This window comes from Oryzias latipes, chromosome 20 (assembly GCF_002234675.1).
Source record: "Oryzias latipes chromosome 20, ASM223467v1".
In the NCBI taxonomy this organism is placed as follows: domain Eukaryota; kingdom Metazoa; phylum Chordata; class Actinopteri; order Beloniformes; family Adrianichthyidae; genus Oryzias; species Oryzias latipes.
Genome location: NC_019878.2, coordinates 24,965,739 through 24,989,794, shown reverse-complemented (window position 1 = coordinate 24,989,794; position 24,056 = coordinate 24,965,739). Strand labels below are relative to the sequence as shown.

At 40.9% G+C, this 24,056-nt stretch overlaps 1 protein-coding gene across 2 annotated transcripts in view; it reads right to left on the bottom strand.

Moving 5' to 3' along the window:
• cdh18 (cadherin 18) overlaps nt 1-24,056 on the bottom strand; it is a 180,456-nt gene that overhangs the window by 33,805 nt on the left and 122,595 nt on the right. For both annotated transcript variants that reach the window (XM_004081197.4, XM_023950139.1), the window contains exons 4-7: nt 22,039-22,158; nt 5,811-5,978; nt 4,497-4,684; nt 2,762-3,015 (exon numbers count right to left, since the gene is read on the bottom strand). In XM_004081197.4, the coding sequence (XP_004081245.1) occupies nt 2,762-3,015; nt 4,497-4,684; nt 5,811-5,978; nt 22,039-22,158 (730 nt within the window). The remainder of the gene's footprint in view (nt 1-2,761; nt 3,016-4,496; nt 4,685-5,810; nt 5,979-22,038; nt 22,159-24,056) is intronic.

The window sequence follows — 24,056 nt, the reverse complement described above, 5'->3', positions numbered from 1 at the left end:
CATCTATGATTTCTGAGTTGAGAGGATCCCTCTGTTCCAAAAATGATCAGTGAAGCTAAATATTAATGACAAGGCTGTCATTTTTGGCTCTACTTCAGTTCCCACTCTGATCACCTTCTGATCTGTTTTGAAGTCTCCCCATTGCTCGTTTAATAATGATTATGATGTTTTCAGCCAAAATAATTAAAAAAACCTGTTGTTTTCTAGGACAGTTTCTGCAGAGCAGCAGAAATTCACCTCTGAGTTGTGGGCGGGACTGTTGGCGAGGAGTAAGTCTACCCTCACTTCCCATCATCCTTTAGTGACACACTGTCCCGTTAGCTTACAGCTCCTCACACCCCCCAACCTAACATTAGAGGTCCAACAAAAATGGCAGCAGTATCAGATCTATCCAGTCTCACACTTTAGATCCAGATTCCAGCTCAGACCAGGAAAACAAAGACGTTCATGGATCTATTGGTCTGACAGTGGATGATCAGAATGGAGTGGAGCAGGGAGCTTGAGACCCCGCCCAGCGTATTATCTGTCACACAGCATTTTTCCATCTGCTCCTGATTCACAACGATTTGAAAAAAGGAAACCCATAGAAAATTTGAGCTTAATATATAATATATAATTTATAAATGTCCTCCATCAGAAAAATGCCACAGAAACATGTTAAAAACACCAAAACACGTTTTGTGTGTCTTTATGGTCGTTTATACGTCGTTGTTACACATTGTTCTGAACACTTTTAGTCTTCCAACAGAACATTTGCCACTGTGCTAAACTGCTGTCAGAATAAAATGTTTTATTCAATTTATTTTCAACGTTTGAGAATAAGGATGATTGTGTTTTAAAAATTGATCACTCCATAGTACTTAAAAAAAACTCTTGTTAACCCAAAGATATTATTTAAAAGAATTTATTTCCAAAGATGAAGGTCCATAAAATCAAAACAGTTCTGTTCATTTACCCGTTTCTTTCACAAACGTCTAAGGCTGAGGGAGGAGCAAAAATGAAGGGAAATCTTTCCACCTGAACCCGTTTGACCTCATGCATGCTGGCATGTTAGAGATACTGAGCATGAAAAACAAATCCTAATGAAGACGTTGAGGTTGTGCAGATGTGACTTTTTAATTGAAATAAGTCAATGTCCTTTTTAAATAGAAGTGAATTTAAGAGGTTTATGCCATTTACAGTCTAAACATCTTTGTGAATTGACATCACATAAGTGAAAGCTTCACTGACATATTACATATTACATATTACTACAGTACATGTACAGAACAGCGCTGTAACCTGCCTTAAACACGTCTCTGGTGGGATCTGCGTGTTGCAGCAGCCTCGGGGGGGGGTGGCGTGTTCGCACCGTTTTCCCGAACAAGAACCAAACCTGCAGTGAGTTTGGATCTAGGTGGTGAGGAACGTATCTTTAGTTTTGTTTAAATCCAAACAGAAAAAGGCCAAAGTGGGACTCAAATGTGTGTTCCTCTTGAAGTCTGAGAAGTTTGGATGCAGATGGTTTTTTCCTGCAGCGCGGCTGAATTCGGGGGAGTTCCAGCGTTCTGGTGACGACACTGGGAGGAAACGCTTTTGCCAAACCAACAGCGGGCTTGACTCCTTCTTCCATGCTTTCCTCCCTCTCCTGCTGATGTGGCTTAGTACCCCAAACCAAGACAAACATGCAGAAGCTTCACTTGGCCGGGGGAGGGATGAAAGATTTTACGCTTTTTTGGGGGGGGCGGGGAGGTGGTTTGTGTTCCGTTTTAAACTTTTTTGTTTTGTGAGAGGATTTAAAGCGGTCCATCGGCACTTTGTCAGTGTTTTTTTACGAAAGAACACTGCTGGGAGGAAGAGCATCAGCGTCTTCCTCCCAGCAGTGGCTTTCTTAGATGCAGATATCAGCCTTTTAACAAATCATTGAATGCCATGCCAACAGGTTAAAGAGACATTATTTACCAAAGCAATATACGTCCCTGCGCACAAGTGCCAGTGTTCACAGATGTCTGGGAACCTCCTAGCCTCAACCGCCCATGGCCAAACTCTCAAACATGATCCAATTATATGCAGCATGAGAGGCCTGCTTCTCACTGATGTATTAGCAATACTTCATCTCCAGAGGTGTGTATTGTTCACCAACGCTGCATCGTTTTCGTCAAAAAAAAAGACGAGAATTCAAATGAACACAGGCAGCGTCTGCTGGAGTGGAACCGCTGAACAAGGCACCTGTTCCGTACACAGCCCCGGGCGGTTGTGAATCTTCATTTTCCTCTCTCCCCATAAGCACACAGTTGTCTCTTTAAGTGCATACAAATGTGCAAAGCAATTGTGTTGCTCAGGTAGCTTCTCAAGCCCGTAGACAAAACAAGCAGCTCTCTGGGGAAAGCCTAAAAATATCACACATTCACTCTGAAGTTTGCTAATTTATAGATGATCTAAACCTGATTGTTTGAATTGAACTGTTTTATTAGGAAGTAGAAGACTTTATACTGAGAAATAATTGTTCCTGGTTGCTTCTTCCTAAAGTGTCCCAGAAAACAAAAAAACAAAAGCAGCGGTTAGCCATTAGTCTGACGGACTAAATCTGTGTGAAAACCGTCTGAATGTGTGAGGTGTGGATCAATGTGTAACTGTGGAATTAGCCAAAGACCTGGCGAGGCGCCTTTATTGCTTTGGTTGGAGTTAAAAAACTGTGGCGGTTCAAACCAAAGTTCACATTTTCTGGCTGCCTTCCTGACCAATGAAAAGGTTTTCAGACTCAGCAGCTACAGAGTCTCACCTGACGGGTTTGTTGTCTCCATCCGGATCTCGAGCTGTGACTGTTCCCACCTCCGTGCCGCTGGGGGAGTTTTCATAAACATCCAGAATATAATAATCCATGGAAAAGACGGGGGCCTCGTCCACGTCCCCCACGGAGATTTTAAGGGTGGCCGTGTCCTTGAAGGGCCCGAGATAGGTAAAACGAGGATCCGCATGTGTATTCAGTCCCTCGATGTGAAGCGTGTAGGTCTTCTTCCTCTCGTAGTTGAGGGGCTGTTGGGAGAAGGCGCCACAGGGCCGGACCATTAGCATGCCATTAGTTCCGCTCACATTCACCGTTTGTCATCACATTCAGCCTTTGCTTTGAAACTGCAGCAGCTGTGAGGAATCCTGAAGCTCTGCACAAGAGGTTCATTCACCGACAATCTTGCAGGTTTGATTCAAAGCACACAGCATCTCATCTTGAAAAACAAATCCTCTGCGGTCTCACATTTTATTTAAGTATTGATGTCCCTCTGATCTCAGCAAAGATTTCTAGTAGAAAACAGGCTGATAAGTAGTCTGTGGTTTGCCATTGTACACCCGGGGTTGACGCTTGCTTCTTTATTTATTGTTTTTCTAAATTCATTTTAATATCCTGTATCTGGGTTACCTTAGCTTAGAGAATTCTTTGTGCTCTTGAGTCAGATCTGAGTTCTCCACATGTTCTATGCCAGACTGTCATTTTACTGCAAACATTTCATTTTTCAGGGTCGTAATCGTTTTTTTTCTGTTCCTTTTTCTGCCTTTGTCACCATGTCTTCAAGTTGCTTTTACATCTTTACGGCCCTCTAGCTCACACTGGTCTTCTCTTTTTACTTCTAATCTATGCTGATGATAGAAGAACCTTTCTGATGATTTGTCTATGAAGACTCTCATTCATCCAGGTTGGTTCCATTGTAGTAGGTTTAGGGGATGTCATCTGGACTTGGTTTTAAAACCAAGTCCAGATGACATCCCCTAAACCTACTACACTTTCTGATGATTATGAATCCAGTTTAAGTCAAAATGTTTCTGACAATCGTAAAAACTAACAAAAACTATCATTTAAATTCTCACTCCGATCATCTTCTGATTTGTTTCCAGACGTCTTTTAATTCTAAAGAGGCTGTTTCTAGCTAAATTCTAAAAACCTGTTGTTTTTCAGAACATAGTTTCTGCAGAGCGGTAGGAGTTCAGCAGAAATTCACCTCTGTGTTGTGGGCGGGACTGTTGGAGCGAAAGTAAGTCTACCCCCATTTCCCATCATCCATCTAATTGCTCACTCTTCTACTGGCTTACAGCCCCTCACTACCAAACATTAGTAACATAGCAATGGCAGCAAAGCTATTCAGCTACAGTTTAGATCCAGATTCCAGCTCAGACCAGGAAAACAAAGACGTTCATGGATCTAGTTGTCTGCAGGTGGATGATCAGAAACGAGCAGAAAGGGGAGCTTGTGGCCCCGCCCTGCATATTTTCTACGTAACAAATTCAATCTTTTTCAAACAGCATTTTTTTGTCTGATGATGTCCTCCATCATCAGACAAAAAAATGCCACAAAACATGTTAAAACACCATTTTCATCAGAGTGGGATTTTACAGCTAAACATAAAAATGTGAATAAAGACATTCAAATTGGATATACAAAATCCCACCAAAAAGATCCTCAAAGTTACTTTACTAAAGTAAATTTACTTTCTTCTCCTCCAAAGACTCAACATTTCTGTGTTTACCTTTTTGAGGCTGACAATTCCCTCCTTTGTGTCTCTGTTGGTGGCTATGGAGAACATGTTGGCCCCCTCTGAGTTGATGATAGTATACTTGATGTCTGCGTTGGTGCCAAGGTCATCATCGTTGGCTTTGAGCTTCCCAACAGGTGTTCCAACCTCCGCTGATTCCAGCACCAACACCTGGTAATTTTCTTTGGGAGAACATTGATGCAAACACCTTCAGACACAGCAAAAACTGGCCCGAAAACACAATGGTCTGAATGCTCCCCTGAAAGGCTTAGCTAAGCGATTCGACTCTGTCACCATTTGTTCCTGAGGGAATGTCATTAAAAGAGCTCTGCAGTGCTCCAATCCACATTAAATGCTAAACTGAGGCTGATAATGCTGCAACCAGGCAAATACGACGCAGACAATAATTCAGAAATCCTTGATGTCTCTGAAACTCGTTAGTTTTTCTGTTAAACTGCAGACTAAATGGAAATCTTCGAGCCTGGGGGGGTATTATGCCTCATGAAGCATTTTTACAGGCAAAAAAATACAATTTTTATCTTAACTTGTGTTTACAATTAAACAGAGAATTCCAGACCGCAAAACACATTAAAGAAACAAACTTTATTTAGCTAATTGTGGGAAATATGATCATAAGAGCTGTTACTAAACACACAATGTTATGAAAAAACATCTGCCGCACAAACTGAGGCTTCAATCCCCTCCAAACATGCAAACAGCTCTGCAACATATTAGTGTTTGTGCAAAATGATTCATAGTTTAGGGATGGAAACTACCCATCTGCTAACTGCTGTTTTTACATTTCCCTCACAGGTCTGATGGGTAAGAACAGCAGTAAGGGTTAGGACACATAACTGCTTAAAGAGGTGGCGTATGTCAGAAGCTCTGCAGCTAAAAGTAGCCAAGTCCCATTCAGGTGGTACCAATCTGGTTCAGAGTCCCTCGATTTTGAGAATCTGTTGATACAGAGTCCCCATCTGATACTTTTGCAACACATTTAAAAAATGAACACATTTAATATACTATTTCTGATTTTAGTCGAGTCAGCAACTATTGGAAATAGTTGGGATCGGGACATCCCGATCCGTAGTTCACACTAGTTAAAGGTGCTGACAAAGGATCAACCAACACCTGTTAGAATATGTCTGCATAGCAACACAAAGTCACTCCAGTGCAATCACAGTGTTTTGTCTGATATTTACTGAGACGTGTTCACACTCACAGGAAGAGCTCAGTTTACCAGCTGACAATAAAGCTTAACAATAAAAATCTAAAGCATTGAAGTGAGAACCTTGGTTCCCAACATACTTTGGGGAAATTTGGGCGGGTTGTCGTTGACGTCGGTCAGGGTGATGTTGATGGTGGTGGAACCAGAGAGGCCTCCAACCTGGCCTGCCATGTCTTTGGCTTGGATCACCACTGTGTAGTGCTCTCTGGCTTCCCGGTCCATGTTTGGTAAGGCCGTCCTGATGATTCCTGAGAGGATGGAAGAAGAAAAAGAAGCGGCTTGAAATGACAATGGCTTTAAAGTGGGCTTTCATAAATACTCTGCTTTAAACTGAATAAAACATGCTCTGACTAAATGACCCAAAGAAAAAGGATGGTATTGAAAGAGAACCAAAGTCGGTTAATAGAGAAATGATAAGATTCAGCCATTTTCCTGACATGTGAAGGACCACTACGGATTATTAACAATAGCTCTGTATCAGACACACCAAGACTAATATCCTCTTTCATCTCTGATTGTCTGAGCCTTTTTTCTTCTTCTATTATATTTCAAATGACTGTGCAACCTGAGATCAAAGCAGAATGCAGCAGCTTCTCTGTCACTTTTATTCCTACAGTAACAGAAAACTCAGCCATGAACTTTCTGAGAGCTGACTCTGTGATATATGACTGCACCTCTGCCCACTACTGAGAAACTGTATCTGCAGCATAGTAACCAGCGGAAGACAGGAGGAGTATTAGCTGCTGTGGAGTGAAGAGGCGGGTGATTTATCTGCACCGTCTCATGAAAAAACATGCAGTGGGTAACTCTGTTCTCATGATCAAAGAGTGTTAGCATCAGAGTTGAGGAGCAGGACCTGGTAGACGGTGGTGTTTTACTCCACCAGATTAATGAGCCAGGACTGGCGCGTGGCTCACAATGGGCCGCTGCAAGTTTCCAATATGCTGATAACAGACATTTTGATTTGTGGCCATATTTAGACAACTGCCTTGTGAACACAACATAAAGCAGTTTATATTCCATGCTACTGCTGTGTGTTGTGAATCTTAATGATGGCCATACTGCGGGGCTCCAGAAGGTATCGCTCTCAAACACACCTGCTGTAGCCAATATTTCAAAGTCTGCACACGTGCACTGCATCGTTGTGGTTGCAGCAAAATCAAACATCTGCTTTAGAAAGAAAAGGAAAGCTGAACCTGAACCAAGCACACAGATGACCTCCCAGTGGCCAAGGCCACGCCCAGATTTACTCTTATTGAGACGATTTAATGGTGCAGCACAGACCGCGATGATCAACCAAAGACCATGACTGACGGTGACCTGAGACTAAATGTATCAGGTATAAATACTGGATTCACATGAGGGTTGCAGTAGGCCCATTTAAGCCAGTGTTTAAGCCACGCCATCTTTGCCAAAACAACTACATGATCAGTAGTCACCTGTCAATCAACAGGCCACGCCCACTTCACTAAAAAAGTGAAGCGGTTTGTAGTGGAAAAAAACAAACAAGTTTTCTAACCAGCTTTAAGGAGGGAGTGTGGTTTAAACCAACATTGATCACGTTCTATGCTTTACAGTTACTTTGTAGCCATAAATGTTGATGTTGTGTTACACATTAATACTGTGTACCACAACATCAACAGTTTTTCATCATGCCTACGGTTTACTGCAACAAACTAGAGGTGCAACGGGTCACAAAACTCACAATCTGGATTGGTGGTACAGTTTTAGAGTGATGGTTCAGTTTGGATCAATTTTCGGATCAGTAAAAAAAAACAAACAAACAAAAAAAAAACAACATATTAATAATGATAACAATTATAAAGGCTTATTTACTTTTGAAAGAAACGAATATATATATATATATATATATATATATAAATTTAAAACATTTGTTCCTAATATCTCTGAACTCAAGATAATCCTACATTTGAAAAAACTATTTGGGGGGGGGTCCGTGTGGTCCAACACTGGCTGAGCCGTGATCTGCTGTGCCCCAACAAGAAACTACATCTTAGATTTATATGCAAATAATTATTTGTGACAACTCTGATGATCACAATATTCACAGAGAGCGTATCATAAGGACAGTTTTTAACAGAAAATCCATTTTCGTTCTTCGTCCAAAAAACGTTCAGACACTCCTGACTTTGGTCTGTTGACAGAAGAGGGAAGAATTTACATTTATATGAAGAAGACTTGATGCTGAATGGAGGAATTTCACTGCCAGCTGTTGCACAGTTCAGAACAACTGCTTTTATTGAGTTGAACGAATATTTCTGTAGGTTTTTATCACCTTGTGTTCAAATTAATGTGACACCTCCACTCCTGCAGCCACATGAAGACAATCAGGCTGGTTTGGATGTTCAACCTGTAACGCTAGCCTTGGTAATGCACTTTACCCCAGAAGTTCAGGGAAACCTGTGGCTCTGATTGTGTACCAAACACACAGCGGCAGGAAAGGAACTCTGAGACCTGGGGCTGGATCAAGACGCTGACTATTGGGTGAAACGGACTTTTAGCCGTTGTTACTCATGCTGTCATTGAAGATGACAGAAACAAACACACTTTTGGAGGATTGAACAAGGTTTCCCCAAAGCCCAAAGAAGGTGTGCTGCCTTCTGATGTGGAGCAGAAATCACCTTTGACCTGCATCCGAGTTTTTCTGGCCTTCAAGCGGTTCTACGCGAGAAACTCTGGAGTTCTAGTTTGAAATGATTGTTTTTGCGGCACATATTGATTTTCAGCAAACCACAGAAAATTTATGGAGTTGTAATGCCATTTTAAATAAGTGTCCATTCACAAACAGAAATGTGGAAAGAAAAAAAGTGAATAAAAGTGCTTCAACAAGACAGAGGTTTTTTAAGAAATGCTTAAAAAAAACCTCATTATGTAACGTGAATGTCATTTTTGCGTCAAATCTTGTCAAAACATCAACTTCTGCTCATGGGAGTCACTGCACAAAAACAGAAGAAGCTGATGATATTTAATCATGATGGCTGTAAAAGAATGAGAACAACTTTACCTAAAAGAAAAGGGTTTTTATCAAGAAACAAGCTAAATGTCACAAGTTAAAGATTCATTGGTTCTAGCCAATCATAATATGTCTGCTGGGTCAGAAGCATGTCAGACCTGGACTGACTGAGTGACGTCATCCATAGAAAATGGTTCACTTCTGCCTCCAAGCAAACCAAGTAATTTCAGTCGCCATTTTTATGTATACGAATGCCGCCATGATGGAGCCAGACGTAGTCAGTAAGCAGTCCGTCTGAGTCATCGTTTCCATGGCAACCACTGATGGACAATCAGGAGTGAGATTGTTGGAAGGCCACACCCCTACACCTTCAAAGTCTGTTGTTTTTACGTTTTTAATGTTGGAGGTGGGGGCCAGCAGGCTCCACCTACTTTTCTTGAGGCATCTGATTGGTCAGTTTCTAACTTGAATAACTTGAATTACAGAAAAAAAAAATATGACAAAAATGAGGATTATTAAGAACCTGCTAAGAAGAAGGTACCAGAGCAAGAATGGTTGTTCTGACTAACTGCTGTTTATTTTTCTATAGAAGTCTATGGGAGTTTGGCTTCCTGGAACCACTTCCTGTTTGAGACGCCAGGGGGAGGGGTCAGTGAGTCCCGTTTGCACATAGTCAATGGTCTGTACAGACAGGATTTGCAGAGGTTCTGTTTGTTTTTAATGGTAGTTTTTATTAAATGTTATAACATTAAAAAACCCTCCATGCTTGTTTTTTTTGTCTTCTGGTCAGAAGGTTCATCCTGAGGAAAAGGTTGAATGTTTAGTTTAGAAATAAAACACTAGAAAAACTACAGAGCTAATAATAATAATAATAATTTAAAAAAATAAAATAAAAATAAAAAACCTTTTCAGGTAACTTATGTAAAAATAATCTATATAACCGGTAAAAACCAAAAAAAACAACAATACAGGCAGTTCAGTAACAGAACCCACAAATGCTGTTTTTAAATTCCACAGCGTTTTCTTTTGCGTGTAGAAATGAATCCTTCCTGCATGCATGTCTTCCACTGATGTGTCTGAAGGATGTTGGGATTCAGTTTCATATGAAACAGATTCCATCACACTCCACTTAATGTAAACTCCTTCACTGTTGATTCTAAGAACTGAAAAAAACGAAGGCGCTGTGTTGCACAAAAAGGTAATTTTCCTCTTTTCTTTGGAGCTCTATAGACTAAAGTAACTCTGTGCTGCGGCTGGATAATGATTTAAACTGGGTCAAGGAGCCCGGCAGCCAACAGCATTACGATCCAGGGGATGTCGGGTCGCACATCGTCTGTCACACGGAGCAGTGACCGAGGTCACGGCTACTGCGAGCGAACCCGGATTACACAGGAGTTAAAGGAAAACGACGAGCCTAAATTTATCTAATGAGCAACACAGTCCAGGGGGGTGGAGTGTGTGCAGGTCAAGGCGAGGAAAACGAGGCTCAGTCAGAACTGTTTTTATGTTTGCTGTGTTGTTAGAGCATTTAGGAACCTCTGTTCAACTTTGTCCAGTTTAAACTTTCTGATATGAAGACGTTTGATGAATGAGCTGTGAGCAGAGTTTTCACAGCTGCAGTGCTATGAATAAATTAACTCATTGATTCCCTCCATTCTTAGCTCTCTGGAGGCTCACTCTTTAATGCCTTTCAAAAACAAGAATGCTTACATAGTTAAAAGTTGAGCTGCAGTTTACGGTGTGTGCTACCGTTCTGTCCCAAGGACCCCCCCCCCCCCCCCCTACACACACACAGATTCAGAACAGTAAATGTGTGATGAATAGCTATCTAGGAGAATAATGCTGCTGTATTGTAAATCTCATCAATGCTGGCAAAAGAATCGGCGGTAAGTAGGGCAGCGAGGCCTCATTTCAAAGATCATCATTTACTTTGGCTTCCAGGTTCATTTGACTCAAAATAAATCAGGTTTCAATGATTTGCTGTGCATCTTTTTTTGGTTTTGTTTATTGTTCGACATCGGAGCTCATTTTCTTTGTGATTTAAAAGTAATGAGGTCATATTTATGTGAACGTGTTCCCAAATTAAATGTGAGTCAGCAGACTTGAGGCAGAGAAAGTTCATTTATTGAACGTTAAAACCAAATTTACAGGAGTCATAAACTTTACAAACTTTGTTTGTTTGCCAACTAAAGACACACAAGTAAATGACAAATTATGACCTTTTTTCTTTTCTTTTTCTAATTTAGATTCTAATAGATAAAAGTACAAACTATGTATCCAAGCACCAAAGTCTGTCAGAATTGTGGTTTTATGATCAAATACAGATATTTTGGAGGTTTAAAGAAACATCTCAGTCCCTCCAGATACTAAGCTGTGCTTTTATTGTATGATAACTTTATGCCAAGAAACACAACTGAGCTTAAACACAAATCCATAAAGTGTGAAGCACAACATTTATTTTTTAAATAAACAGAGAAGGACTTGGCTCCATTCCCTAATGTTTGTCCCAAACACTTTTCCTTGAGGATGTCATGGTTTAACCATAAATGTGTAACATTGGGTCATTCAGTAGACTAGATTTACAACAAAAGTTACTACAAACTGAAAGATTAACAGCACAAACAGTGATTCATGACTGATGAGGAAGCTATTGTCCGTGTCAGAAACACGTCATGATGAGAGTCTGGCAGAGCCAAAGTCAAGCCAAAGAGCTTTATAGTGAGCAGCTCATTAACCGGCTTCAGTCCAGCTGACGCAATGAAAGGAAACAGGTGAGAACAATGACCAACTGAAAACAGCAGAGCAGGTTGGATGTGAATGAAACAGAAACTGAGTTAAAGGCAGACGTCTCCATGGAGGAGCGTGCTGCTCTATTCTGCTGCATGTGTCTGTCAGGGTCATCCATCCCACAATCTAAAGATGAACTGCGTCTGACCCACGGAATAGACTTGTTTAAAAAATACACAAAACAATATTTGAGCTGTAAAGAATGGTGTAGGTCCTTTAAACACTTTCTTCAGCTCCTCTGTCTCCCTTTGTGCACATCAGCAGGTCACTATATATGACCTTAACCTGCAGCCTGTCTGCAGTAAAGAACACTTCTGAAAGCCCTGTTGGGTGTCAGAATGACAGATAACCCCCTGCTCTGCCATGATGATCACTTTAAGTAAGTTAAAGTTTGTTTTTCTACTCAGAAGACCAACATCTTAACAAAAGAACTCCAGATAGAAAGTTCTAGCACAAAAGAAATCTGGTAACTTTCACCACCGTCCACCAAAGCAGCAGCCGAACCGCAGCGTTTCACTCACTGTGCAGTTTGAACGCATCTTTGTCATTTCTATAAGCAACTGCTCTTTGATAAACTCCAGTATGTCACCACTGGAATAACAATGTCTTAAAGAAATAATAAAGTAGGTCTTTCAGCCCCCCACTGAGAGCACAAGCACTCGGCATTTTCAGTAAAATATTTCAAGACTTCCAACCCAGTTTTGTCGTCAAAAATGTTCTTTCCAAATGCCAGAGAACAGCAGGGATCAGCAGATTTTCTGTGTTCCATAGCTAATCAAAGTGCTGCTAAACACTCAGCTGTAATGATGCGAGCGCTGTAATCCATTGTAAATCTTTTTTTATTAGCGCCAGTCCCAGAATAACTAAACCTGTGGTGCTTAAGACACACAACGCTTTGGAAGTGGCCCAACTTTCCACTAAAACCACAGGAGACAGACGATCTGACCTTTCAGCGCTCTTATTAACTCCTGGCTCATAAAGGCATAGCGGGGCTGTGCAATATTTCCCAGCTGCAGGTTCAAAAACAGAAAACACACACTGACTAGGTGGGGGGGGGGGGGGTGCAATCTACTCACTGTCACACCAATCAGAGAGCAGATGCTGCAGCCACCGTCATTCTAAATGAAATGATTTGCAAGACCACAGTGTTTTTCCTTTTCAAGTGTCTGACACAAAGATCGCACCCCTGAACTCATGGTTCTGACCATCTCTAAGCCGCAATCCCTCCGCTAAACCTCTGCGGAGCTCGCCCACTAATTCAGAAAATAATTGAGAAAGAGCCCAGTTCCCTAAACCTGGGCCAATTTGACACAGTGTGGTGGTTAGCCTTTTTCTCAACCTCCCAAGTCTATTAGATTTGATACCATCACACTATCCAGCCCTTTGTCTGGCTGGAAACTTCTAAAGGAGAACAATCTCCAGGGTGAACAAAAAGGATTATAGGAGATTACTAAGGCGCTCTTCCATCTCCAGCTTTGGAAATCGTGGTTTGCTGCCCATCCAGTACAGCCTGATATCCTGAGTGCTGTTGAAGAATGTGTGCAAAAAAAGAGGAAGCAGCAACAACAATAACATTTCACTTTCATGGACCTGTTTTGTAATCAATCAGGAGCAGATTCACAGACTGTTCTGAGCCCCTCATCACAAGTGACTGGCGAGGTTACGGACCCTTCCTGATTCAACCCGAGTTAAGACTTACTCCATTAACTGCAAAAACACTGAAAAAAGGGTCTTGATCTGTGTCAGCTCCTTCAATAAACTCAAGCACTCACAAATCCCACATCAACAGAGAAATTAGCCTATTTAGGATTCAAAGAGGTTCAGCCGTGTGGTTTGTCTGTTGCAGGAGTGAAAAAGTGCAGAAGCCCTGCACGGTTACGGGCCATTGGACTGTGAGACCGGGGACGAGCAGCCTTGGTGTCTCTGTGAGTTAAGTGACGGATGTGGGTGAAGAAAGCCGGGACAGGCGTTAGGATGCAGCCGTAAATGAGATAAATGTAGCTCACTTCTCAGATCTGCTTTTCCTGGGATATAGACAGCGTCTGCTAAATTTGCTGCCTTTGCATGTTCAAGATTTGCAAACCATGTAATCGAGTAAATCCTCTGCAATGTTCCTGACAGAGCTAGCATGTCACTGAGCTTTCCACATCATTGTACTTGTATCGGCTGACACGGCAGTAGCATGGTAGTTTTTTTCTCCAGGCTCATTTGTATTCATTAGGGAGATCAAAGTTTGCATCTTCTGTCTTAGAGTTGAACACTTCTACCTCACTAGACTTGCATCTTGTGTGAGATGCACTTTAAAGAAAATATGCAAAATAGTGACAATTCTTACCAATTAACAGTGATTTTGCTCAAATGCAAAGGTTCCTGATATCTGATCCATGCACCCAAAATTTCCCATTTTTTCTTTTTGCCTCCAGTGTGTCACAATTTAGCATCACGTGACACGTCTCACCAGGTTTTCTACCACCTTCCCCATCCATCCATCCATCCATCCATCTTCAGTCTGCCACCTTCTCACTTGTGAAAAAGTAATCAGAAAACTTTGAGAAAAGTTCCAACTTGGTTTTGAACAATTTTGAGATTCTTCAGAGGAAAGATTTGTCTGGAAAAATTTGTGAATCTCTTTTAAGTTCTAGTAGCACAAGAGACAAGAGCTGACAACAGAAATGTTCCCAAAACCCTTCCAGACATTTGACTTTTCCACCAACAAAGATAAATCTATAACTTAGGCATCTAACAAGACTTTTAAAAGCCTTTGAAACCCATGTTTAAAGTTTACTGAGACGCTCAAGTTGAGACTTTAGCTCCTCAAAGGTTTGTGACACTTTAAAGTTAATTATAGACAATAAATTCCAAACAATGCATACAAGTAATCACACTAAATTGGTTCCAATGATTCCCAAACCTCCACTGAAGTCTGACATGAAACTCAGATATGTGTGGCCAAAATTTCAAATATAAATTTTTTCTGCATCCATTTAAAATGTAATAATGTTTTGTCCATCTTCACCAATTTGATCTCATTCCCTTCCCTTTCAGACTGAACGGATGTCAGTGAAAGTTTAGAAACAGCAGCAGGAGAGAAAAATCAGAAAACTCACAAGGAAAAGAAGAATCTCACCAGAACCTCCTGGTGCCTTTTGGAAACTTAGATGTTGCAGTCAATTGTGTGGAATGCATGAAGCTGGTGTGGCTTCAAATTCACACAGTTCTTTCTTTAATGGGCTGTGAAAGTTTATTTTGACACTAGGAGCTGGTTTCCTGCGATTCTCTGGCCGTAGTTCACCAGATCAGAGCACTCACGCTTCAATAGGACTTCAACTTAACGCAAACCCCCCTCACAGAGAAACATCCAGGAGTAGAGGAGCTTCTGAAAAAATGAATACAGAAACATTCACTGGTGCCTGAGCCACTGCTGCAGTTATGCGACGCTTCAGTCATGCAACGCCTCCATTAGGCGACACTGCGGTTACACAATGCAGCAGTTATGTGCCATTGTAGTTACCTGTTGCTGCACAACACTGTAGTGACATGACATCGCAGTCACGCCACATTGCAATTACGCCAAGTTAGAGTTACGGCACTTTGGAGTTAAGCAAAGCAAAGTTTACTCAACGCTGCAGTACTGCCACGTAGCGGTTACACAATACTGCAGCTATGTAACACTACATTGCACAATGCTTCTAAGATGTAACCCTTTTTTAACGTTAACACTGTAAAGGTAGAACTTTATTACCTTTTTAAAGGTCAAACAGTCACAGTTCTTAGAATACATACAGAAACCCATCATATTGGCCTCCTGTTATCTGCCAATACGACAAAACCTTCACCAACCATAGGTCAGTGTTAAGGAGTCTGCACTGTATCAGCGCATTTTAACCTTTATTCATGCGTGGGTCCTTAACGCTCTTCACATTTACTATTCACACGCACAATGTAGTCTTCCACGGAGAGATGCCAAAGCAAACCTTTGACTTCCACTTAGACGTATTCCTCACAAAGACATTGAATGAAATGAGGATATGATTGACGACCCTGCATTCAGGGCAGAGGTCTCCAACCTGTTGTGTGTCGTCAACCCACCCGTACATGGCTGAACATGCTGCACAATTGTTTAAGCTTCTGGATTCACTTCACTTTTGAGAGTAAAGTTAAAGGAAAATTGATTTATGGTGCTAAGTAAATGTAGTGTAAAAATAAGTCAAAATACTTTTTTGTTTTGATAGAATGCCATCTTAGTCCAGGTTCTGGGATAAAACCGATGCACTGAAACAACTAAATTCAGGTCTCAGGGCAAAAGATTAATCTTCTCTTTTTTTTTCTCTTGATAAATCTTGACCCACAGTGTTTTTATCTTTAACACAAAGAAGTCTTTTTTTTTTCACCTACTTCGCTGTAGGAAAGTGATTCTATGGAAAAAAACTTCCATGACCTTCGACGAGTTCCACAAATCCATCACTAAGTTTCCTGAACTCTCTGTAAATATCTGCAGGAGTTTAAACGTTCTTTGTACACTAGATTTTGTGTAGGAACCATCCAAATGAGGCAATAGATTTAAAAGGTTAAAGAAGACCCTAAAAACGGACGCCCACTTCTGCCTCGTCCGACTTTTAAGATGTGGTGGAAAAACACAATAAAACCATCACAAAAACTAGAATAATAAACATGAATCCTGTGTTCTTTTAACACAAGAGAGCTGGTCAATGCGGTTATAACAGAGCTGGCTTAGAGTGTAGGAACAACTGTCACAATAAATCCATCCGTTGATTAAAGAGTCCTGGGATTAATGCAGCTTTTATTTTGAAGGGGAAGGCTGGCTGACTCTTTGTAGCTAAATCTTATTTAAATATACCAAAAAAGGTTTTTCAGAAATGCTTTTTCTTCCGTGGTGCAGCGGTAGGGCGGTCGACTCATGATCGTAAGATTGCAGGTTCGATTCCCGCCTTGCACGCCCATGTGCCGAAGTGTCCTTGGGCAAGACACTGAACCCCACCTTGTCTCTGGTGGGAGGTTGGCGCCAGTGTTTGGCAGCGGAGCCGCCATCAGTGTGTGAATGTGTGTGTGCACGGGTGAATGGGACTGTGACTGTAAAGCGCTTTGGGCCTTCGTAAGAAGGTAGAAAGCGCTATATAAGTATACGCCATTTACCATTTACCGTAAGTAAGTAAGTAAAAGTATACGCCATTTACCATTTTCTGCCAAAAGAAACTTTATAAACATGTTTGTTATTTGTTAACTTTGCTATCTAAATGATCCACAGACTACATGTTGGTGAAACACAGACAGGTTCTGGTCAGCAGCCCAGGAAATGGGCGGATAAAATGGACCGCTTTATGAAAACAAAACATCTGTAAATGTTTCTTCATTTTATCAAAACGTCAAGACAAAACCACCTTTAGCCTGCCACTGATGCAATGGAAAGGCTTGTTAGCAACATTGTTTCATTTCCATAATCAACATGTTACATATCCTCATCGGGAAGAGACTTTCTCAATCTAAGTTTTATCACTGCGTTGTTAAGAAACACGGAAAGATGACATTAGAGCCACAGCGGCCTGAAGCACAAATGTCTAAATGTTACTATATAAAGTAGAGGGTTTTAATGATGCTGCTGATGATCTATTTCCAGCTTCTGTTTGGTCGTATTTTTTGGAAACAGAGGTTTATAGAGCATGTGTAAACCCACATCCAGGGATGGTGGCTGAGCTTCTAAAGCATCGGTCCATCAAATCCAGTCCTGAGCGCTAATCGGACTTCTACAATCAACTGTCTGGCTGCTTCCAGCACAGCTGACTGCTAATCTGGTAATGGGGGGGGGGGGGGGGGGGGCGTTTCTTGTCAGCAGTATGTTATTGTGATATAGCCTCTGTCTATGTTTCTTAATTACTGTTAATAAGGTAGGGATTTAAACTTGGTGGTATTAGTAGCCCAATAATATTTTATAACTGGAAGTTACTTTTGAACAAAATGATCAGCTGTTGTAAAAATGACCAATTTATAGAACAACAGGTCTGTGTTCCACGTGTTACTATGATTGGTGTAAGAGCACCGCAACAGATAAAATCCATCAGCAACAACAGTTTGACTTTTGTTACACTTCTGTGTTTTCTGCCTACAAAATGACCTCATGAGTCCTTCAGCGTTGGCCTTCACTTGATGAAACTCTGATGAAACTCCCTTTGCTGTCGAATGTCATCGTTAGTCAATGTCTGTCTTGTGTCTGATGTTAAAATGTGATATCTGTTTTAGTCGTAAGCCAGCGTTTACTGTCATCTCAGCTTTGAGCTTTGAATTCTCAGTTTAGTCTCATTAAACATTAAACAAGGTTTGCATGATTTAAAGACCAAAGATAGGGGGCAAAATGGACGCAAACAGGAACTAAAAATGGAGTTTGGAGATTTTAGGAGGCAAGAAGAGTCTCTCCGTCACTAATGTCACCCCCATAAAGGGGGTTCTGCTTTAATTCTCCACTGGATTATTTAGTTGGAGATACTCTTCCTTGTTATGAATGACGCACACATGCTAGGATAAATGGTATTAAGTTGGATAACCCTAAAGCCCAAGAGGTTTTCTTTGAATGTGTTTCAAATGTTTATGTCTAAAAACCCACAATGAGACAAACCATCAGATCAATAAACCAAATCCATCACACTTTAAGCTCATTTGTTTGTTTGCTGTCATTTTAACTCTATATCTAAAATAGGAACATTTAGAGGCACCTTCCTGAAGGCAGAATGATCGATATCATACTGCAGATACTGTCACGTTAATGTGTTCACACTAGAGTCTGCGTCCTCTACCTTCATTTAGGCGGGCAAAGAGGATTTCTATTGAAACACAAAAGCAATAGTTGAAGATCAGCCATTTGTGGTTCTTCCTGACAGCTTTCAGCAGTAAAGGAAGCTCCTCACAAAGCAACAGTAACTCGAGACAGGTCGACACCACAGCCAAGTCATTGACTAACAGTGGGAGTCGTGCCGTTGACCTCTTTCTATACGCTGTCATATAGGATGTTCATTTTCCGGTGAATTCCCAAACAAATGGCGGACGGATGAATTCCGGACTGATAAAGGGAAAATGTGAAGTGAAACTGACAACATAAGGACAGAGAACTATCTAGAGTTTGTGTTTGTCGCTCAGAAACTTAATTAAACTTAATAATTTAACAGTTGATCGTTTCAGAACTCAACCATTTTCTGAATGTAGATGAACAGTAAACCTTCAAAGTGACCATCATTCATAATTTATGGATTAAATAATGCAAGCAGCAAAAAACACAGAATTTTAAAAGAAATTTTAAAGCATACACGTAAATGATATACAGCAATACAGACTGAAGGATGACATCATTATGTCAGAAAACTGGTGGTGGAGGACCCAAAATACAGGAGACAGCATGGGGACATTCAGTAAATAAACGGAACCATGACAAAATCAGGGGGGCACAAACGGTTGAGACATGGAAGATGACCGGACTATGAAAAACTCAACACCAGACCTTTAAATAGATGGAGGGAGATGAACAAAATGAAGCCAGCTGTGGAGCTGATCAACCTGAACCTGGTAAGACTGACAAGGAAAACAGAGCATGAAAAAACCATCCAAGCACAGAACCCCCCCATATTATTTCTGCAATCATTCCATGCAACCAAACTATGTCTATGTTCTTCAGAGAATTGGGAAATGGATCGTTGTCTCATCAGGCACAGATTGGCTGATCCAGCCAGGAGGGGCCAGTTCATCAGATGTTTAGGTTTTAAACCATCCATGTTCCCTAAAGTCACCTCAGTTAGAAACCAGAGCTCCTGAATTATGATCACAAAACAACCGGAACTTCAGTGTTCTCAGAGAACAGGTTACAAAGCATTGAGATGATTTAAAAGACATAAACTGATGCTTTCAGCTTTAAATTGCTTTTCATACTGTGATTTTAGACTGAAACAACTATTTTTTTATACAAATGTACTTATTCAGGGCTTGTTAAACTCTGATTTTCGTGTTTAAGTGGCTGTAATGTTTGTTCTTTCTTTAGCTCTCTGTAAAAATGAATAGCGGCGGTGTGGGCAGCTCTTCCTTATGCAATCAAAGGTCCAGTGTTGAAAAGATTGGAAAAACTGACTGAAAAGGGGGGATTCTAGTATTAAACACTCTGCATTTAAAGTAATAGATTATCATAGTTTGTGCTTTAAAATAATTGGCTGTACATCTGACAGAAAGATGAAAAAAATTGATGAATATCATTACAGCATAAAAAACATTGACTTTAACTGCAAATGTATAACTTAGAGTGAAAGTTAGAAGTACACTTTCTTATAGTTGAAGAAGATTTTCTCTTAAAGAAATCATTCATGTACGACCAAAGGGTTTCAAACTGAATAAACTAAATTACTCCACAATTATAATTAGATGAAGAGTTTTTAAAAACTTCAACAAACCTGGGAATCATAGCTCTTAAAATGTATGCAAACAGCTTCAAATGTGAAAGCACATTCAATGTAGTTTTATTTCTTCCAAGGATAATCAAAGGCTCAGGAGCAGCCGGGTGTAGTACAAAAACGGTTTTAGATAGAAATAGAAATGATGTAAATAAAGTAATGTTACAGTCATGAGTTTCCATGTGACTGACACAATGAAAGGAGGCTCTGATGCTTTCATACTGGATCTTTCCTGCACTTAAACAGAGCATGTACTGTTCTATCACTTCAAGATGCACAACTTTTCCTCAACTGTTGCTGATGAAATAATAAAAACATATGAATGAGGAGAAATATATGCGATGTTTGGGTGAAAAGCAAAATGTATTGCAAACTCTGCTGACACTTTGTAGCTGGTTAAGGTGTTGCAGTTTCATCCTGATGAGGTATTTGGTCGACATTTGAACTGAAACTACAGCTCATTGTTGGTTTTTGACAACTCCTCAGTGAACAAGTCAAAAAACATCAACGCCAGACACCTAACAAATCCTTAGCAGAGTTTTTTTATTTCAAGCACAGATCTGAAAGAATAGTAAAACACCTGAGTATTCATAAAGCAGAGACAGGTAAAAGTGTTAGCCCCGTCTCCAGCTGAGGATTTGGGTCAAGTCTGAGACAATCCTTTCCATTCGCCATATGTTTCCGCCAAATGCCATTATTAGACTGCAACCTGTCCTTGAATGATCTTTCCCTGCCTTGAATGGTCTTCCACTGCAGCACAAAGCTGCCAAACCAAGGTCAACAGGGATGAGGCTGAATGGGCATGTGTCTTCTTCTAATCTTACTACTGATGTGTGAATTTTCCATGACAGGTTAAACATAATGGGATTCAGGTACATGTGAATATGAGGAGGTGTAAGCAAGCTAATGCCCTGAAAGACTGCTGCAGGAGCTGTTTCATCTCTCCAGTGGGCGCTCAAATGTGGCGGCATGCCAGGAAAACTGCTTTAAGACCTGCGCTTAGCATGTAAGAGATCACAAGCGGCTCCCTTTATGCACAGGTTTTCCTCTGACCACTGGGGGTCCTTGTCCTAATTTCAGGGATGAGAGCGGTTTGCCAATAGCAAAAAAACAACAACAGTGGACTGGTACAAATGAATACGTGTGGGTGGAATTGTGCTGTGCAGAGACCTTAGATCCCTATCCTCTGCACTCCCCACGCCCAATTACAATGCAGACAAGATGCAGCGTCAGCTGAAGCACGGCGAGCCTCTGATCTATCCGAAAGCACACTGCTGATCAACAAATGTAAGAAAGTGACTCCAGCAGGATCAAGCTTTCCTGCTGAAGCATGCTTTCAACCACAAAGACCCACACGAGTGGCACTGCATCAGGAGGGCCAGCTTCCAGTCAGGAGTCTGCAGTGCTTCCTCTCCACCATGCTGCTGTGCAACTGTTCCATCAATCCTGCCCTGCCTGCATTCTCCCGTGAGGTGAGTCAAAAAGATGCAGCAATTCATTTGCAGCTTCTCCACAAAGAATGTGCGTTTTACATGGTGGGGGGGCACAGTCTCAGAGGGACTGAGACCTGTTCCAAGCAGATGAATCACGTCATACATCAGTTGTTCACGTCAACCAACCTCAAAACCATGAAGATGGCGGAGGACAATCACGCCGTAGACGGACAGAAAACTCGCTGTGCTCCGTTTAAAGGTTTGACGTCCTCCACTTTAGAGGGATTATTAACATTTAATAGATTCAACCAGAAAACCCCCCAAAATGGACTGTGGAATACTAAACAGTGCGTGCTCTCCCCTCTTTCAGAGGCACAGAAGCAGCGTCTGGTTGAAGACATCTCCACTAATGTCTCTTTCAGCCCCCTTGGACTTGCTTTTGGCACACAACACGTACTCGACAATGTGGCCGTTGTTTGAGTGGACCACAGCTAAACACAGAACTTCAGCTGCTGCAATAATGGAACAGAGTGTCCCCTGCATGCAGGTCCGTCCTGCAAAGATGCCACAGCTGGATGCACACAATATTTAAGACGACTACTCCTACTTGTGGTTTTTGTTTCACAGCCTGCAGCCACATGATATGGATCTGAATCACGCCGTAACAACACACCTGTTTTAGGGTCGACAGAGAAATATGGCTGTCCTTGTAGAATACTGTAGACGATTTTGGCGCTGTTTCCATAGGTGGGGTCGTCAGAGTCGGTCGCTGTGACTTGCAGTACAGAGGTGCCTAAAACAAAGATCACAGTGAAAGTTATTTCCTGATTTCTCTTGAAAAGGCAGACTAAAGGTAAAGCAAAACCACTGATGTGTATTTGTGCGGTGGAATTCTATTGGGCATCTCTTAGCAACCATCTGTGGAACATCCAGACCCAAGGAGAAACATGTGCAAAGAATCTCAATAGAAGATCATAGAGCTGGGCAGAAAGGGCTCCTTAAAATGCTGGACACAGACTTGCAGCTTCTTATTTAATGTAAGGAAAAAAAAAAAGGTTACCATACATATGTGATTATAGTATTTGAAACCTTCCCCTTGTTCTTTGCCTTCCCTTCAGGTGTTGCCTTAAGGGTTAATGGCCTTTGAAGTGTCCAATTTCAGAAATTAACGCACGCCGTGGAAGCCTGAACCATCCAACCCAAAGCAGAGGATAGCTGCTTCCACAAAGCGCGTTAATTCTGATAAGGCAATCGGCCATTTTTCCCACTTATACCACGGTCACTTCCAAAAGAAATAAATATTCAATCTGTTTTTAGCACTTTCATCTTGTTATTTTTTCAGTTTGGATCTTATTTTCCGCAAAAAGCGGACTATTTGTGACGTGGTGTCACGGTAACAGGACTGCTCCGATTTCCGATCTCCAGTGTAGCGGCAAAGGAAAGCGATATCTATGCTGGTCATCACGATGTGCTGAAAAAAGCATCATTTCAGAGAGAAAGTTCTCCTCTAACCGCTTGTTTTTGTCCAGATGATGAAGATAAAGTTGGTTTTAAAGAAGCCGGCGCAGTGATACAGAAGAGTTAAGGTAAGTGACCAGAACTACTGTTTTAGGCGTGCGGTTATCACTGTGGTTTATCACTTTTTAATGCACAGCCAGCAGCCAATCAGAATGGAGTATTCACCCGGACCATGGTATAAGTTATATGATGGTAATAGAGGTTTGGATTAAACTTCAACAGATATAACCAGAGGCAGTGAAATGCAGATGTCCAGGCATGTTCTGACAGAGATAGTGTACCAAAGTACAGAGGTATGTGTAATGCTGGCAAACTGCACACTTTCTGATGAAGAAAACTACAAACATTAGGCACTTTTGTTAGATCATTTACAGTTCTAGCATTTATTGTAATGCACTTCAACTCAAATGTTTAATTACTACCTCTGGATTTTCTACTAAAAGCTCCTCAAATGATGACTGATACATTAGAAAGAGTGAACTGAAAGAATTTACTTTAAACATCTCTGTTTGGTAAATGTGCTCATCATCTCAACATTCGATATAAAAGGTCTGTATTGGTTCTGAATTTCCCACTGAATAGTTTCCTAATGAATTAAGAAATTATGAAAAATACGCAACAAATTCAAATGAGCTAAAATGTTTACATTTACCTTGTTTTATAGACGGAATATAATTCTATTAGGCAGATTTAGCCTTGAAAGCAGCAAAGTCACATGGTTCTATTAGAGAATCTATAAAACTACTAAAAATGAAATAATTATAGTAATGAGTTAGATGTTTATCCACTGCCTCTCTGTTTTGATTCAGGAAAACACATAATTAGAAACTTTTAGGGCATTTTTCACTTTCACCTTAGCCCAACAGATTTCTAGCACATTTTCTTAGCTAATAAAAACATTATCTGATCTTAAGTACAGATTAACTGCTATTCTCAAAATTCAAACAGCATTTTGTGTTGGTAAAAGCCTCCAAACACAGCCATCATCAAGCTTTAAAGGAAACATTACTTTTTTGGAGCCTGAATCCTTTAACATTTTATGAATAACACTTCATAAAAAATATATTTGCTTTTAATATTCAAGCCTGGAGTGGTGCACTTGTCACATCATTGCTCTCCAAGAGACACAAACCAATAATTTCTGAATAAAAAAAATCCCCAAATCAAAGATAA